The sequence below is a fragment of the Carcharodon carcharias genome, chromosome 18 (assembly GCF_017639515.1).
Source record: "Carcharodon carcharias isolate sCarCar2 chromosome 18, sCarCar2.pri, whole genome shotgun sequence".
Taxonomy (NCBI): domain Eukaryota; kingdom Metazoa; phylum Chordata; class Chondrichthyes; order Lamniformes; family Lamnidae; genus Carcharodon; species Carcharodon carcharias.
The window spans coordinates 69885203-69901419 of record NC_054484.1 but is presented as its reverse complement, the minus strand read 5'-3'; the positions used below and the strand labels follow the sequence as shown (position 1 = coordinate 69901419).

General features: G+C 41.3%; 1 protein-coding gene across 1 annotated transcript in view; it reads right to left on the bottom strand.

Moving 5' to 3' along the window:
- The window catches only part of atp6ap2 (ATPase H+ transporting accessory protein 2), a 47398-nt gene extending 37633 nt beyond the window's left edge, over positions 1 to 9765 (bottom strand). Inside the window, exon 1 of the mRNA XM_041211924.1 lies at positions 9628 to 9765. Coding sequence (XP_041067858.1) covers positions 9628 to 9706 — 79 coding nt within the window. The 5' untranslated portion in view covers positions 9707 to 9765. The remainder of the gene's footprint in view (positions 1 to 9627) is intronic.
- Between the last annotated feature and the right edge of the window lie 6452 nt (positions 9766 to 16217).

Here is a 16217-nt window from a genome sequence, read left to right as displayed (position 1 = left end):
TGAAAAAAGGAGGCTTCTAATAAAAGACAGGTAATTATCACAATTCAGTAGAGAATAAAGGTAAATCCAACAAGTATGGAAAGAACTGAAAAAGATAGTGCATGAGAATAGATTAACAGGTAACATAAAAGGGAACCCAAAGTCTTTGATAAATAGTAAAAGGGAGGTCAAAAGGAAGGAATACTTTGCTCCTGCCTACACTACAAATAATGATACTGTTAATGTCCCTGTAAAAGGAGGCAGCAGAAAGAAATTTGGTGATATAAAAATAGCGAAGAGCAGGTACTGAAAAGGTTGGCAGCACTCAGTCACCTAGTCCAGATGTGATGCATCCTAGATTGCTCTAAAGGTAAAAACTGCGAAGACAATCTTTCAAAGGGAGGGCAGCCAGGGAGCAGAAGGATTGCAAATGTTATGTCCCTATTTAAAAAGAGGGAGATACTATCTACAGTCCAGCTATCTACAGGCTAGTCGACCTAACTATTAAGAGATATTAATCTGGTACAAAATTAATTGGCACTTAGAAAAATATGGGTTGATAAATGAAAGGCAGCATTGATTTGATAAAGGCAAATCATCTTTCGCCAACTTGATTGAGTTCTTTAATGCAGAGAGGGTGGATGAGGGTAGTGCGGCTGATGTCATGTGTAAGGACTTTCAAAAGGCATTTGATAAAGTACCACTTAATAGACTTGTTAGCAAATTTGAAGCCCAAGGGATCAAAGTGACAATTGCGGCGTAAATAAAAAAAAATGGCTGCGGAACTGAAAGAAGTGAATATTGTTGAGCGGTTGTTTTTCAGGCTGGTGGGAAGTGTGCAAAGGCACATCCAAAGTTGGGTTTTGGGGCCACTGCTCTTTCCAATATATATTCATCACCTGAACTTGGGTATACAGGGCATAATTTCAAAGTTTCCAGCTAATACGTAACTCAGAAATCTAGCAAACATTGAGGATAGTAACAGACTTCAAGAGGACAGAGATAGACTGGTGAAATGGGCAGATGCATTGCAGATTAAATTTAATGGGGAGAAAAGTGTGAAATTATTAATTTTGGTAGGCAGAATGAGGTCAACATAAACTAAATCGTACAGTTTTATAGGAGATACAAGAACAGAGACACCTGGGACCATGTGTACCTGTCTTTGAAGGTGGCAGAACAAGTTGAGAAGGCTGCTATAAAAAAAAGGTCCATGGGATTCTCGGCATAGAATAAGAAAACAAGGGAATTATGCTAAACCTAAAGAAACAATGGTTAGATCACTGCTGGAACACTGTATCCAATTCCTAGCATTATGCCTTCAGAAGGATGTCAAGGCCTTAAAGGGATACAGAGGAAAATGACTAGAATGGTACCAGTGATGCATGACTTCAGTTACGTGAGAAATGAGAGAAACTGGGATTCTTCTGCTTGGAGCAGAGAAGATTATAGAGATTTGATAGGCTTGTTCAAAATTATTTACTTGATCAAATCTGTTCATAAGGAGAAACTATGTCAATTGGCAGTATTGTCAATAATCAGAGGACAGAGATTTTGGTTAAGAACCATGAACAACAAGAGGGAAAACAATGTTTATGCATGGAGTTGTATGGTCTGGAACTCATCATCTGAAAAGGTAAATACATGAAATGGAAAAGTTTACAGAGCTATGGGGAAACAGCAGAATTAAATAGATAGCAGAGTCAGCACTGGCACTTTGGGCCAAATAGCCTCCTTGTGTATTGTTAGAATTCTATGATTCCATTCTATGATTCCATACAACTTGACATTTTACTTGGGCATTCAGAAACACTTTACTTTCAGAAACTCATGTGAAGATAAATTATTTTTGAAGTTGTCAAATATTGAATCTTTTTGAGAACACTGTTCTGAAGCAATCAACCCTTTTCCCAAATGTTCCTGTCAAGCTAGTTGCAGGACTGAATATTTCGGCAGACATTTCCCTTTAACAAATGCTCACATTAACATGGTTTCCATTCCCTGTGGAGAATGGCCGCACATGCGCACTTCATCCATTTCAATGTCTTCAGGCCGGTAAACGGCCCTGCGCACATGCGTAGTTCATTTTATTTTAATATCTTCAGTGAGGAAACCAGAAGGGGAAGATGACCCAAAAGCGAAAGAGCGAGGAAAGGCCAGATGACCTTCTACATCTCTACAGAGGAGCACCATTCCACAGAAAGTGCCAGAAGGAGGGCAGGAGCTGCAGAGAGCAGTTCCCAAAGCAAAGAGGGAAGTCCCAAAACAACCAGGGAGTGGGACAGAAAGAGGTCCCAGGAAGACAGTCAAGTCAAGGAACAAGGACAGGAATCAGAAACAGGTCCTGTTCAATGAAGTTAAGAGTAAGGAGTAGGGGAAAAGATTCTGAATTAAAGAGACAGAGCTGCAAGGAACAGACTTAAAGCAAAGTGGGCTTGAGAGAAGCCAGAAGATCTGAGGGGACGGCCAAAGGTTGGTAACTCCTTACTACAGGCTTTTGGAGCAACTGTATTTTGCTTGGCACAGCTGAAATCTGAAACAGTGTGTGTGGAAGGTGAGGCTTGAATGCACAAAGAGATCCAGGGGACGTAACATCGGAAGGAGGGCTTGAAAACCTGGAAAGTTTTTTTTTTATTCATTCATGGGATGTGGGTTTCGCTGGTTGGGCCAGCATTTGTTGCTCACCCCTAATTACTATTCTGAAGATGGTGGTGAGCTGCCTTCTTGAACCATGTAGGTACATCCACAGTGCTGTTAGGAAGGGAGTTCCAGAATTTTGACCAAGCGACAGTGAAGGAACAGCAATATATTTCCAAGTCAGGGTGGTGAGTGACTTGGAGGAAAACTTCCAGGTGGTGGTGTTCCCATCTATCTGCTGCCCTTGTCCTTCTAGATGGTAGTGGTTGTGGGTTTGGAAGGTGCTGATGAAGGGGCATTGGTGTATTCCTGCAGTGTATCTTGTAGATGGTACACACTGCTGCTACTGTGCATCGGTGGTGGAGGGAGTGAAGGTTTGTGGATGTGGTGCCAATCAAGCGGGCTGCTTTGTCCTGGACAGTGTCAAGCTTAAGTGTTGTGGGAGCGGCACTCCCAGGCAAAGGGGGAATATCTCATCACTCTCCTGACTTGTGCCTTGTAGATGGTGGACAGGCTTTGGGGAGTCAGGAGGTGGGTTACACGTCGCACGATTCCTAGCCTCTGATCTGCTCTTGTAGCCAGTGTTTACATGGCTTGTCCAGTTCAGTTTCTGTTCAATAGTAACCCCCCAGGATGTTGATAGTGGGGCATTCAGTGATGGTAATGCCATTGAACATCAAGGGGCGATGATTGGATTTTCTCTTGTTGGAGATGTTCATTGCCTGACACTTGTGCGGCTTGAATGTTACTAGTCACTACCTTGAGGAACTCCTGCAGTGATCTCCTGGAGCTGAGAAGACTGACCTCCAACAACACAACCATCTTCCTTTGTGCTAGGACTGACTCCAACCAGAGAATTTTCCTTGATTCCCACTGACTCCAGTTTTGCCACACTCGGTCAAATGTGGCCTTGATGTCATGGGCAGCCACCTCACCTCAGGAGTACAGGTCTTTTGTCCATGTTTGAACCAAGGCTGTAATGAGGTCAGGAGCTGAGTGGCCCTGGCAGAACCCAAATTGGGCATCAGTGAGTAGGTTATTGCTAACAAGTGCTGCTTGATAGCACTGTTGATGACCCCTTCCATTACTTTACTGAGGATCGAGAGTAGATTAATGGGATGGCAATTGGCCAGGCTGGATTTGCCCTGCTGTTTGTATACAGGACGTAGCCAGGTAGATGCCAATGTTGTCGCTGTACTGGAACAGCTTGGCTAGGGGCATGGCACATTCTGGAGCACAAGTCTTCAGTATTATTGTGGGAATATTGTCAGGGTCCATAGCCTTTGCAGTAACCAGTGCCTTCAGCCATTTCTTGATGTTACATGGAGTGAATCGAATTGGCTGAAGACTGCCATCTGTGATGCTGGGGACCTCCAGAGGTCGAGATGGATCATCCGCTCGGCATTTTTGGCTGAAGATTGCAGTAAATGCTTCAACCTTATTTTTTGCACTGATGTGCTAGGCTCCTCCATCATTTGAGGATGGGGATATTTGTGCAGCCTCCTCCTCCAGTGGAGTTGTTTAATTGTCCACCACCATTCACGACTGGATGTGGCAGGGCTGGAGAGCTTAGATCTGATCTGTTTGTCGTGGGGTCGTTTAGCTCTGTCTATCACTTGCTGCTTCTGTTTGGCACGCAAATAGTCCTGTGTTATAGCTTCACCAGGCTGACACCTCATTTTTAGGTATGCCTAGTGCTGCTCCTGGCATGCCCTCCTGCACTCTTCATTGAACTACAGCTGATCCCCTGGCTTGATGGTAATGGTAGAGTGGGGAATATGCCAGGGCATGAGGTTACAGATTGTGTTCAAGTACAATTCTGCTACTGCTCCTGGCCCACAGCGCCTCACAGATGCCCAGTCTTGAGTTGCTAGATCTGTTCAAAATCTATCCCATTTAGCACGGTGGTAGTGCCACACAACACAGTAGAGGGCATCCTCAATGTGAAGGCGGGACTTTGCGGCGGTCATTCCTACTGATGCTATCATGGACAGATGCATCTGTGGCAGACATGTTGGTGAGGATGAGGTCAAGTAACTTTTTCCTTCTTGTTGGTTCCCTCACCACCTGCTGCAGACCCAGTCTTGCAGCTATGTCATTTAGGACTCAGCCAGCTTGGTCGGTTGTGGTGCTACCAAGTCACTCTTGGTGATGAACGTTGAAGTCCCCCATCCAGAGTACCTTCTGCACCCTTGCCACTCTCAGCGGTTCCCTCAAGTGGGGTTCAACATGGAGGAGCACTGATTTATCAGTTGAGGGAGGGTGGTACATGGTAAACAGGAGGTTTCCTTTCCCAAGTTTGACCTGATGCCAAGAGACTTCATGGGGTCTGAAGTCGATGTTGAGGACTCCCAGGGCAACTCCCTCCTGACTGTATACCACTGTACCACTGCCTCTGCTGGGCCTGTCCTGTCAGTGGGACAGGACATACCCAGGGATGGTGATGGTGGTGTCTGGGACATTACCTGTAAGGTATGATTCCGTGAGGATGACTATGTCAGGTTGTTGCTTGACTAGTCTGTGGGAAAGCTCTCTCAATTTTGGCACTAGCCCCAAGATGTTAGTAAGGAGGACTTTGCAGGGTCAACAGGGCTGAGACTGCTGTTGTAATTTCCGGTGCTTATGTCGGTGCCAAGTGCTCCTTCTGGTCTCATTCCTTTTTTGTGACTTTATAGCAGTCTGTTACAACTGAATGGCTTGCTAGGCCATTTCAGAGGGCATTTTAAGAGTCAACCACATTGCTGTGGGTCCGGAGTTACATGTAGGCCAGACCAGGTAAATACAACAGATTTCCTTACCTAAAAGACATTAGTGAACCAGATGGTTTTTTACAACAATCCCCAATGGTTTCATGGTCATCATCAGACTTTTACTTCCAGATTTTTATTGAATTCAAATTCCACCATCTGCCGTGGCGCGGTCTGAACCCAGGTCCCCAGAGCATTACCCTGGGTCTCTGGGTTACTACTTCAGTGACAACACCACTACACATTAAAGTTGGATCCTTGTTGAAGAGAAAAAGTGTCGTTTGGGAGAGAATTCCAAGGTGAGTTCTTAGAGTTGGAGATTAGATACCTTCGAGAGAAAGACAGAGTTTCAAATGAGGCTGTTTGGCTCATGGCGTAACAAGTAACTGGGAGTTTGATGAGAGATCCATAGAATCTGCCTTATGATATCTGTCACTTGATTTTAGAGTGTGGTGTGTCCAACCACAGTTCGATTGTAAGTTTACATGGACTGTCTCCTTATTGAACATTAGGGTACAAGATAGATTTTGTAATTTGTGTTATCCTTACAAATTTGTATATATTTGTAAAGGTATAGTTAGGGTGAAGGAGTAGTGCAATATATTCATCTTTTCTTGTTTAATACAAGTTTTGTTGTGTTAAAAGTACACTAGCAAACTCCTGTGAATGTGCTCAGTAACCACTCTCCACGTTTCAAAACAAAAAATAAGTTAGGATCTATTAAGCCAGGATCCAACCTGGGATCTGACTAGTCCAGTAGTGACATCAGCTGGCATCATAACAACACATTGAAACAGGAGCAACTTAACTGGGTGGATGTGGAGAGGGTGTTTCCTCTTGTGGGAGAATCCAAAACTAGGGGTCACTGTTTAAAAATAAGTGGTCACCCATTTAGAAGAGAGATGAGGTGAAATTCTCTCTCTCAGAGGGTCGAGAGTCTTTGGAATTCTCTTTCTAAAAAGGTGGTGGAAGCAAAGTCTTTGAATATTTCTAAGGCAGAGTTGGATAGATTCCTGGTAAGCAAGGGGGTGGTGGGTTATCGGCAGTAGGTGTGATGCAGATTTGAGGTTACTATCAGGTCAGCCGTGATCTTATTGGATGGAGGAGCAGACTTGAGTGGCCAAATAGCCTAATCCTGCTCCTTATTTGTATGTTCGTAATTCAGTACAACTACCAATGCTATCATCTGAAAGCTGCAAATTAATTGTACTTCACAAATAAAATACTTTGCCAAGTATTTTCAGCACAGAAACAGACCATTCAGACCAAAATGTTACCCTCTACTTAAGAAAAAATTCACATTGCATGAAACCGCTAGGCTACAGTAAAAATAATTATGGAAAGGTTCACACATCTGATGGTTTCACCTTCGTGATGGAAGGAAGGGATGGATAATATTAAATCATGTGGGGAACTGGCAAACTTTAAATTTATAAAATAGCATTTTCACCACTGGGATGTGGTTTCAAATCCAGCCCAAATTGACGACTGTTATCTGGCTGAGCCCTATGTGAAGTAAGTTTGGGTAGCCTCAATCCTAGTGATCACGGAGCTACTTCCTAATTAGCAATCTCAGAGACCATAGGATATTGATGTGGCCAATTGATATGGGGCACACTTTTGAGGTTAGAACTGAAACAAAGGTTGCACTGTACTTGGCCTGTGCATGCTTGATGCTAACAACGATACCCTGAAAGGGAAGCAGTTTCATTAGCTAACACTTTGAGCTCAGAATTATCTTTACAAAGTGAAAGACAGAAAAATAGCCTCATTCTACACCACCAATACTACTTTTACTTTGAGGAAATTAGCATAATACTGTGAGTGTGAAAACATTAGAAGTATAAGAGCCATTTTCCAAGAGGTGGCTCAGTTGGTAGCACTCAGCTGTAAGTAATGATGGGATACAAATGCAAGAGATTACTTGATGATAAGCAAAATTCACTATTGGCAATGCCAACTACACCTCTACAGGCCAGCTGCTACACCTTTAAATATTTTAAGCATCTACTTTCAGAAATGACTACTGTTAGTGAATAATTTTACTCTGTTGTTAAGAGTTCATTTGGTGACATTAATCTATGAACCAAGTTGCAAAAATGAACATTAGTTATACATCTATTCCAATAAACCATACAAATAAGTAAGGTAACAATTTGGATAATCACAAAACATGTCATTCTCAAAGAATAATATAAATTAAAGCAGCATTAAATGCGTTTCAAAAAGACTTATAAATGATAACCCAGGAATACTTGTGGATTTCTAGGAGAACTGTGTTGACACCCTGCCCAGAATTTTAAAATTCAGCAACTCTGCACTCAAACTTACTTAGTTTGCACTGACTAGATTAGATTTCACCACAAACAATGACCCTACGTGAAAAGTAATCTCAACTGCCTGTAACTAGATTCCAAAGTCGGGATAGGTCATGAAGATGTTTTTTTCATTCTTCTGCCAAGAACCAGGTTTACTTTCCTGAATACAAAGCTAACAAATCTTAAAATATTTTCTCTACCTTCAAATATTTTGGTACTGCATTTCTGGTGTACTTAAATGCAAATGTTAAATCTACGTTACCTCTGACAATTCTGATAGCCACAGAGGAACAAAATACAATTTTAAATGTACAAAAATTCATTAACTTGTAGATATATAATATATATTACTGAAACCATAAATATTCAAGACAATAAGTAGTTCATCCACATCTTAACTAAACTTAATCAAGCTTTTCTTTAAACAAAAAGAATTTTAGCTACCTTGCTAATCCAATCTGATTTAGTATTTTAAATTTACAATATTGCACTGAATTGTCAAAGACGCAAAAACACAAACCAGCAAGGTGACTCTTAAGAGGATTATGACCATAAATATTCAACATTCCTCAGCAAGAAAGCACAGGTTTAAACCAGTAACACAAGTTACGATGAATATGAAAATTTAAATAAATTACAGTAACAATATGAAGTTTTCTCACATCCCCATAACACCCCAAGCCATTTAACTTTCAATTACTTACTTTCGAAGTGTAGTCACGGTTATTACGTGGGCAAATGCAGCAACCAAATTAGGATGTGGCATTTCTGGTAAAATCACATTTACTGCACATCCTTAGTTAAGGTTGTGATCTTCTTGAACCTTAGCAGTCCCTATCCTTGTGATGCTTCCACAATGGTGTTTGGCAGAGTTAAAAGATTTTGACTCAGCAATTATGAATTTCATGACATCCTAAATTAGGGTGTTGTCAAAATAAGCTGATTCGCTGTAGTGCATCCTGTGTTACTACAGCCACTGTACGCCAATGGTTGATATCAAGTCCTTTGGCAGGCAAGTCAATTAGCCACTGCTTTTACCAAGATAGTGTTGAGTTTACTACAGCTGCACCTATCCAAGTAATTGATGAGTATTCCATTACACTTCTGACATAAACCTTGTAAAATCATACAGTGGCCCCAAGGGAGGCAAGTCATTTGGTACAAAGCCACTGTCTTGTTCTTGTAGCCATGTTTTCTATATGGCTGCTCCATTTATGATTCTCGTCAGTGGCAACTTCTGGTATGTTCATAAAGGACTTAGTGACAATGGTGCCATTGAAAGTCAAAGACAATATGTTTCCGCTGCTTTTGTTGGTGATAATTATTGCTTAACACGGGTGTTATTTGCCTCCTGTCAGCTCAAACCGGATGTTGTCCAAGTTTTGCCAAGTAGGGTGACATGTAAAGCTAATCTGACTTGTATTGGCCAAGGGATACATACTATAGGGGAACTCACAGCTCTTCAAATGGGATCTATAACATGTACACAGAAAAGACTCCGTTTAACGTTTCGGCCGAAATATGGTACCAGAATCTCTCAATGTATTCAACTTGAAGCCCAAGCTGACACATAAAAAAAATTCAAAAGTTGCTATTTTAGTTTAAAATAAAACGCCTTTCCTTTAAGGAAAAGTCTACGGCTTAATGCAGTGAGTCAGAAACTGAAAATCACATGATCTGTCATCTCCCAGAGCCACGATATTTTCGATCGAGTGTAAGAAACGCACGTTATGGTCAAACCCAAAAATAAACTAACCTTGAACAGTCGATTTCAAATTAAGCGTACGGGAGTTTTTCCTTGGGCCATCTGACTGCCAATATTAAACCTGCCATTTTAATCTGCCGATTGAAAATGACTAATTTTAAATGAAAAGATGATCAGATCAGAAAATGTCACAGCAGAAAAGAAGGATTTGATTAGACAGGTGGATCTACATAATTCTTACCAGTTGTCAGGACCGCGCTGATGAAAAACAGCTGGGTAAGGCCAACACTGCCACTCAGACCCACAACTCCAGACGCCATCTTCCCACCGCAGTGCCTTCTGGATGCGGCACACAAGGGGAAGGGGCCTAATGCGTCATTGAAAGTCACGTGATTGCTTTCGTCTCTCACCTTAACTGGCCACGTGATCTAAATTGAACTTTGATTGACAGGACCTAGGCCAATAGAAAATAAAGAAAGGCTCCGTAGGCGGAACAAAAAGGGGAGGTTTAGCTAGTTGATATGATTGACGCCGAAGAAAACCAATCAGAAGTGTGATTCTACTTCGCTAGCAGCAGAATGAACCAACGAGGAGTGTGCTCGCGTTTCCCCCAACCACGCCCTCCCCCCGTCCGCTCGCCAGCCCCTGCCCTGGCCGATTCGGCCGCTGGCGAGTGGTGAGAATGACTCGGAAGCTGCTGATATCGGGGATGGCTAGTGGAAGAAGCAATGCAATAATTTATCAGCGACGGAATGAATGAATGAATGAATAAATAAATAAATAAATAAATACATTTCGGCGCGGAATACACTAAGATAATTAATATGGAGGAGAATCCCTGGGCCGCCAAGTCTGAGATATTTCACTAATTATCACTCAGAGCTTTGTGCCGATTGACGTCAGGCCCGCCTGACTCAGCCCAGCGAAACTTCCCGGGGCGAGCTGAGCCGAGCCGAGCCGAGCCGAGCCCGAGCGGTGGCCGAGGAAGCAGGCCAGCCCAAGCAGCCGGCAAGCTGGCAGGCAACAGCAGCACTGTCACTCGCGCGAATTTACCTGCTTATTTCACTGCGTGGCTTTTATTGCGTTGTTTTGATTTTTTTTTTAAATCAAGCACAACTTAAAAAAGTAAAAACGGTCGAAAAAAATTGGAAAATCTAACTGCAGCTGGACCCTCGGAGAAGGGCAAGGGGAAATCCTCACTGACCCCCAACCACCAGCCGGGCAGAGAAAAAGTGGTGACACAAGGAGGCGAAGGCACGAAACCCTCCGCGCATTTCAAACGGTCAAGACTGATATAAATTGTTCATGTTTTAAAATTAAGGAAACTACTGATTTTTTAATGCTGACAGCGGGGAGGCTGGAACCTGTTTTCTCTCTCTACAGCGCCAGTGAGACAAGAAGATTCGCATTGAACCTCTAGTGTGTTTAGACAGACGAACAGAAAGAAGCGGTTGAAGTTGTTGGAAGATTTGTTAGAAGGAGCAGCGTCTCTTCTCCAGCGCTTGGCAATAAATAGCACTACAAAACATCCCATCCGACCTCGATTTTATCTCTCCGGAGTAGTGAAAGCCGAGAAGCAGCCTCCTCCCTCCTCATCATCATGCTGCCGCTGCCGTCAGGGCTCGGTCAGTTTCGATACGTTTTCCCTGTGGGGTTTTGTCCCCTCTTTTAAGTTTTAAAGAAAATGAAACAAAAAGGTCTTTCGATCGCGTGAGGAAAGCTCATGGACGTTTATTAGAGACTGTCCTGTAAAGACACATGGCGAAAACCAAAGAGAAACAGGTTTGGAAGGAAATGTACGGCGATTTTCGTTCAGTACCCGCAGAACATATCGGCAAGGAGGATCGCGACAAGCCCAACACCAAGTGAGTTTGAGCTCCGTTTATTTCCCCCCGCCCAATGCACGTACTGGTTCTTTCAAGGAGCTGTTTCCCAGCAATACATCTCCACGGATGCACTCACAGATAGCAAATATTGTGAAATAGATATGCTTAACAAAAATGTTTTAAAATGTTGCAACTATATGCCAAGTTAAAGTCAGAATTCTTTTATTTTTACATAAACACGTTAAATATATTTTGCCACAGGCAATTCAATATTTTGCACGAACTTGATTGTTAATAGCATATATTGCAAATCCTCGACATCTTCTGTTGCAGGTCAGAGGACTCAGGAATTGACAGAGAAAGACCCGAGAGTTTTAAAGTAATCGATTCGCAGTGTTTAGGAGGTGGGAGGAAGGTGGGTCTTGCTTCTAATTATTTAACCGTTTCACTCCAAAAGCACATAGTAGGCCATCATAGGGAGATTGATAAAACATCCAAAGGTGAACTCCAGAATGGATTAAAAGTGGTTGAAAAGGAACTCCCATCAGCCTCGTGATTGTGAACGGTTAACACTCCTTTACATGTTGCTCACAATGATTTAGTGCTGTATTTTACCTAATCAAGTATATTTTCTGTGAACTTCTAGCTCCTTGTCCAATACTAAACCACTCTATATAGTGATAGATTAAATACAGGTCAGGTTCAGAAATGTTTTGGCCTGATTTCTTGTGAGTTCTTTTTTTAAAACTGGGCAGTAAAAACATGATCTGGGTTTGAGGTTTGAGAGTAGGTAATTTTAATTCTTAGAATTCTGAGATAATTTTAGGATTTTTCTCACCACTACTAGAGGGTGCACTAGGGTATTTACAACATTTTCAGGTAGAAAAGCTTCCCAAGATGTATCATAGAGGCGTAAGGGAAAAATGGATGCTAAGTCACATAAGAGATATTAGATGAGGTGAACAAATAATTGGTCAAAGAGGTGAATATTCAAAAGTGTATTAAAGGACGAGAGGCAGAGTGATTTAGAGAGGGAATTCCAGAACATGGAGCCCTAGCAGCTGAAGGCATAGCTGTTGGTGTTGATGTGGGACTGTTTGCATAATAGAGCAGGGTTGAAGGAACAGATTTTGGATTGGTAAGGGGAGTGGTTTATACTAGAGGAGGTTATGGAATTATGGCGGGACTTAAACGCAAGGAGAGGAATTTAAAATGTGAGGCCTTGTGGGATCAGGAGTTAATGTAGCTCGGCAAGAACAAGGGTGATGGGTGAATGAGACTTGGCGTGGTATAGGATATGGACAGTCAACTTTTTGGTGGACAATTGTTTGTTTATCAGGGATAGTCAATGGGAGGCAGCCATCAGAAAATTCTGGTAAAAATGTCACACATGAGTGTTTCAGTGGAGATGGACTGAGATAGGCATGGAGACAGCAAGTGGTCTTTATGAAGGAGAGGATATAGGATTGGTATCTCAGCTGATGTTCAAAGTGCACACAAAGCTGAGAGCAGTCTGGTACATCTTGAGATGGTGGCTGAAAAAAGGGAGGGAGTTTTCGGAGGAGACTCAAGATGATGGCATTGACACCCATTGTTAAATTGAAGAAATTGTGCCTTTATCCAAAGCTGATTGTTGGACAAACAGTCTGACTCTGCTAGTGAAGGGGTTAGGAATGGTGGTAGAGAGTTAAACCTGGATGTCAAAATTAACTTTATATCTATGGATAATGTCAGAAAGGGGCAGTGTTGTGGATGATATCAAAAAAGGATAGTGTACATGAAGAAAAGGAGGAGGCCAGGTATTGATTCTTTAGGGACTTTCAAGTGAGTAGTGAAATAAGCCGTTGAAAAAGGTGCTCAGGCTATGATAGCCAAGAGTGAAGCCAAAAGAAGGAAATCCAACTGAACTGAACATGAGAGAGAGGCAACTGAGGAGCATTGTGTGGTCAACAATGCCAAAACTATGGAAAGTTTAAGGAGGAGAAGGAGATATTATGCCCCACATTCAGTCTCTTCAGAATGTTGTTTCTGATTTTGGTTATGGTTGTTGTGGTGCTGTAAGTGGAGGGATTCCAAGAGCGAGTTGCAGGACACATGGGCCAGGATCTTTGGAATTTTTGGAATCAAACACTAAAGTCTTTGGAGAGAAAAAAACGGGACAGTGATGTGCAATACAGAGGGGTCAAAAGTGGAAGGGTGCTGACAGATGATTTTGAAAGCTAGAGAGACAGTGCATGATGAGAGGGAAATTTATAGTATTTATAGAAATTTATAGTAGAACTAGTATTAAGGACAGAAAGGGAAGTTGGCTGTTCGACTGTTAAGTGGGAATGGGGTTGAGAGAGCAGGAGGCGACGGGATGATCCTCGAGTATTGGGTGATATAGGAGATCAAAGTCCAGTAAAAATTACAGCTAAACATAGTGATCGATGGCTAAACCATCAAGTGCCAGATATGCTTGTCTGTGCCCATTTGGACTTGAAAAAGTGACCTTGGGGGCTGTAGCATGGGAATGCTCAGGACCGTAAAGGTTTACTGGAATGAGGACATCAAGGTGGAGTTGAGGGAGTAGTTGAGTTGCAGTGATGTCATGGCAGGACAAAAAGCTAGGTGTTTGGAAGTTTGAAAATATAATTGTAAGTGACTTAGAAGAGTCAGAAGGGCACATGAGATGTAGATGTGACTGAACGGAATTGTGCATATTTATATTTAAGGGCTTATAACATGCATAATTGTGTCAATGCCCATTACTGATCAGTATGAAAGTTAGATATTAGCCAAATTGATACAGATTTATATTTTCATAGCAATCAATTTTAAACAATTTCATAATTATTGTTGGAGAGAGCATCTTACTACCATGAATATTTTACTTTCAGTGATTAAGTTAATAAAAAGGTTTTTTTTTAAAGTAAATTGAAACAGAAAAAAACATCTGTTCCATATTTAACAGAATTCAATTGTCAGGCGTGTAAATAATCCAATGTTTCAATAGTATTTTAAATACATAAAGCTGGTTATAAACTATACATAGGAGGCTTTGAACACTTGGGGTATTCAGTTTAAAACAGAAGAATTTTAAATAATCTGTTGTAATTAAAAGCCAAATAAGTTTCAGACAAGAATTCTGAAGCCCAATAATAAGATTTCAATGCAAAACTTAGACATTGGTTCATCTTAGACGGTTTAAAATATTTAATTTTTAAACAATTTTTCTTCTAATCTATATGAGGGAATCAATAAGCAGATACATTATGCATACATGACATATTTGAGAATTTTGCAATTCACTTAATTCTCAAGCATGGTAATTTGTTCACTGAGCTAACATCCGACTAAACTAAAAGATTTTCCATATTGTATTGTGTTGATGGTGTGTTACAGATCATTCAAGAAGTCTGAGTTGCTGTGACATCATGTATTTTTACATGCATGTTGTAGTCTGGAACTATGAATAATGATTATGGAGGCTCCAACTTCCTTTCTATCACTTGACTGACCAGGAATCTCTCTCACTCATTCCGCCTGCCATTGGTGTGTTTTGGAACAGTTTACAGGTTGATGGCCATGTTATGAACACACCTTCCTTGGCCATCAAGTCCTGGGGTGGCACTTAAACCCAGAGCTTCTGACTCAAAGGCAGGGACACTCCCTGCTTGTGCCACAAGACCTCCTATTTAGTATTGTAAGTCAGGAAAAATTGCAATTATCATTAAATTTTGCTAGAAAAAGGCTGAATTATGACAATATTTTACCTCCCTCAAACTTAAATTCTGCCCAGTGATTTTTTAACATTCTTTCACAGGGTGTGTGCAGCACTAGTTAGGCCAGCATTTATTGCCCATCCCTACTACTGACTGATGTTTTCGACAGGACATCGCTTGTAGATTTTACTAGAATTGATTGGATTGCAAAGTGGGAAAACACATTACAAGTTTTATATTCTTTCGAATAGAGCACACTAGAAGTAAAGCTGGGGGCTGTACCACGGGAATGATCAGTTAATATAATTATAACAGCAGGGCCAGTGGACAACATTGAATAATGCTTCCCTGATCACACTGATCTTAAATCAAAATGGATCTCTGCATACATCTTTAAATTAATATGCAGAACTCTTCTCATTTGCTGGTGAAGTGTTTAATGTTTGGAAAGAGTAGATGAGGCAGTTGGCTCTTTTCAAACAATTAAAAACTCAAATGCATTCTAGTGGACCAATTAGGTAATTTTTCCATCCCTTTTTACCAATTTTCTCCTTTAGGTTTTGACTCTTTTGAAGGTCTGCAGTGGTTTAAGAAGTCCCTTCTCAAGAGGATTTAGGGATGAGTAACAAAAGCTGGCCTTGCCAGCGACACACATATCCCATGAAATAAAAAGTATTGACTCTTTTTGCCAGGTTACATGCAAATGTGCATTGGTCATTCTCCAGTGTCTTTTTGGTGGCCATTATTCATATATAAGCCTTTGCAATGAGTTTTGACAAGCTAGTTGATCATGATGGGAAACATTGCAAGCTTAATTTATCCCTAATCCCAACCAATACAGGCAGATACTTCCATCAGGAACACTGCATAATGATTAAGATTTGAGAACACAAACTAATTTTCCTTCTTATCAAGCTGCCATAGCAGACTTATGCTGACAACAGGTTACTGACTGACCATAGACCATCCTGATCTATGTGCTTCACTATTATCTCGATAAAAAGAAAGGCTTGCACGTGTGCAGCGCTTTTCACGACCACTGGAAGTCTCAGCGCTTTATAACCAATGAAGTACTTTTTGAAGTATTTGTCACTATTGTCATGTAGGAGACTCACTAGAGTTATTTGAGAGCTTAGTCAGAGTTCTTTTGACTTTACAATCTAGGGTATTTAAACAAAAAGTTGGTTAAAGATATAGTGCAACTGATGCAGAAAAATGTGAGACTACTTTATGGAGATGATCCTAAATCCATTGTCAAATGTTTGACATTTTTCTGCAGTTATAAGACACAATTGGTGTCA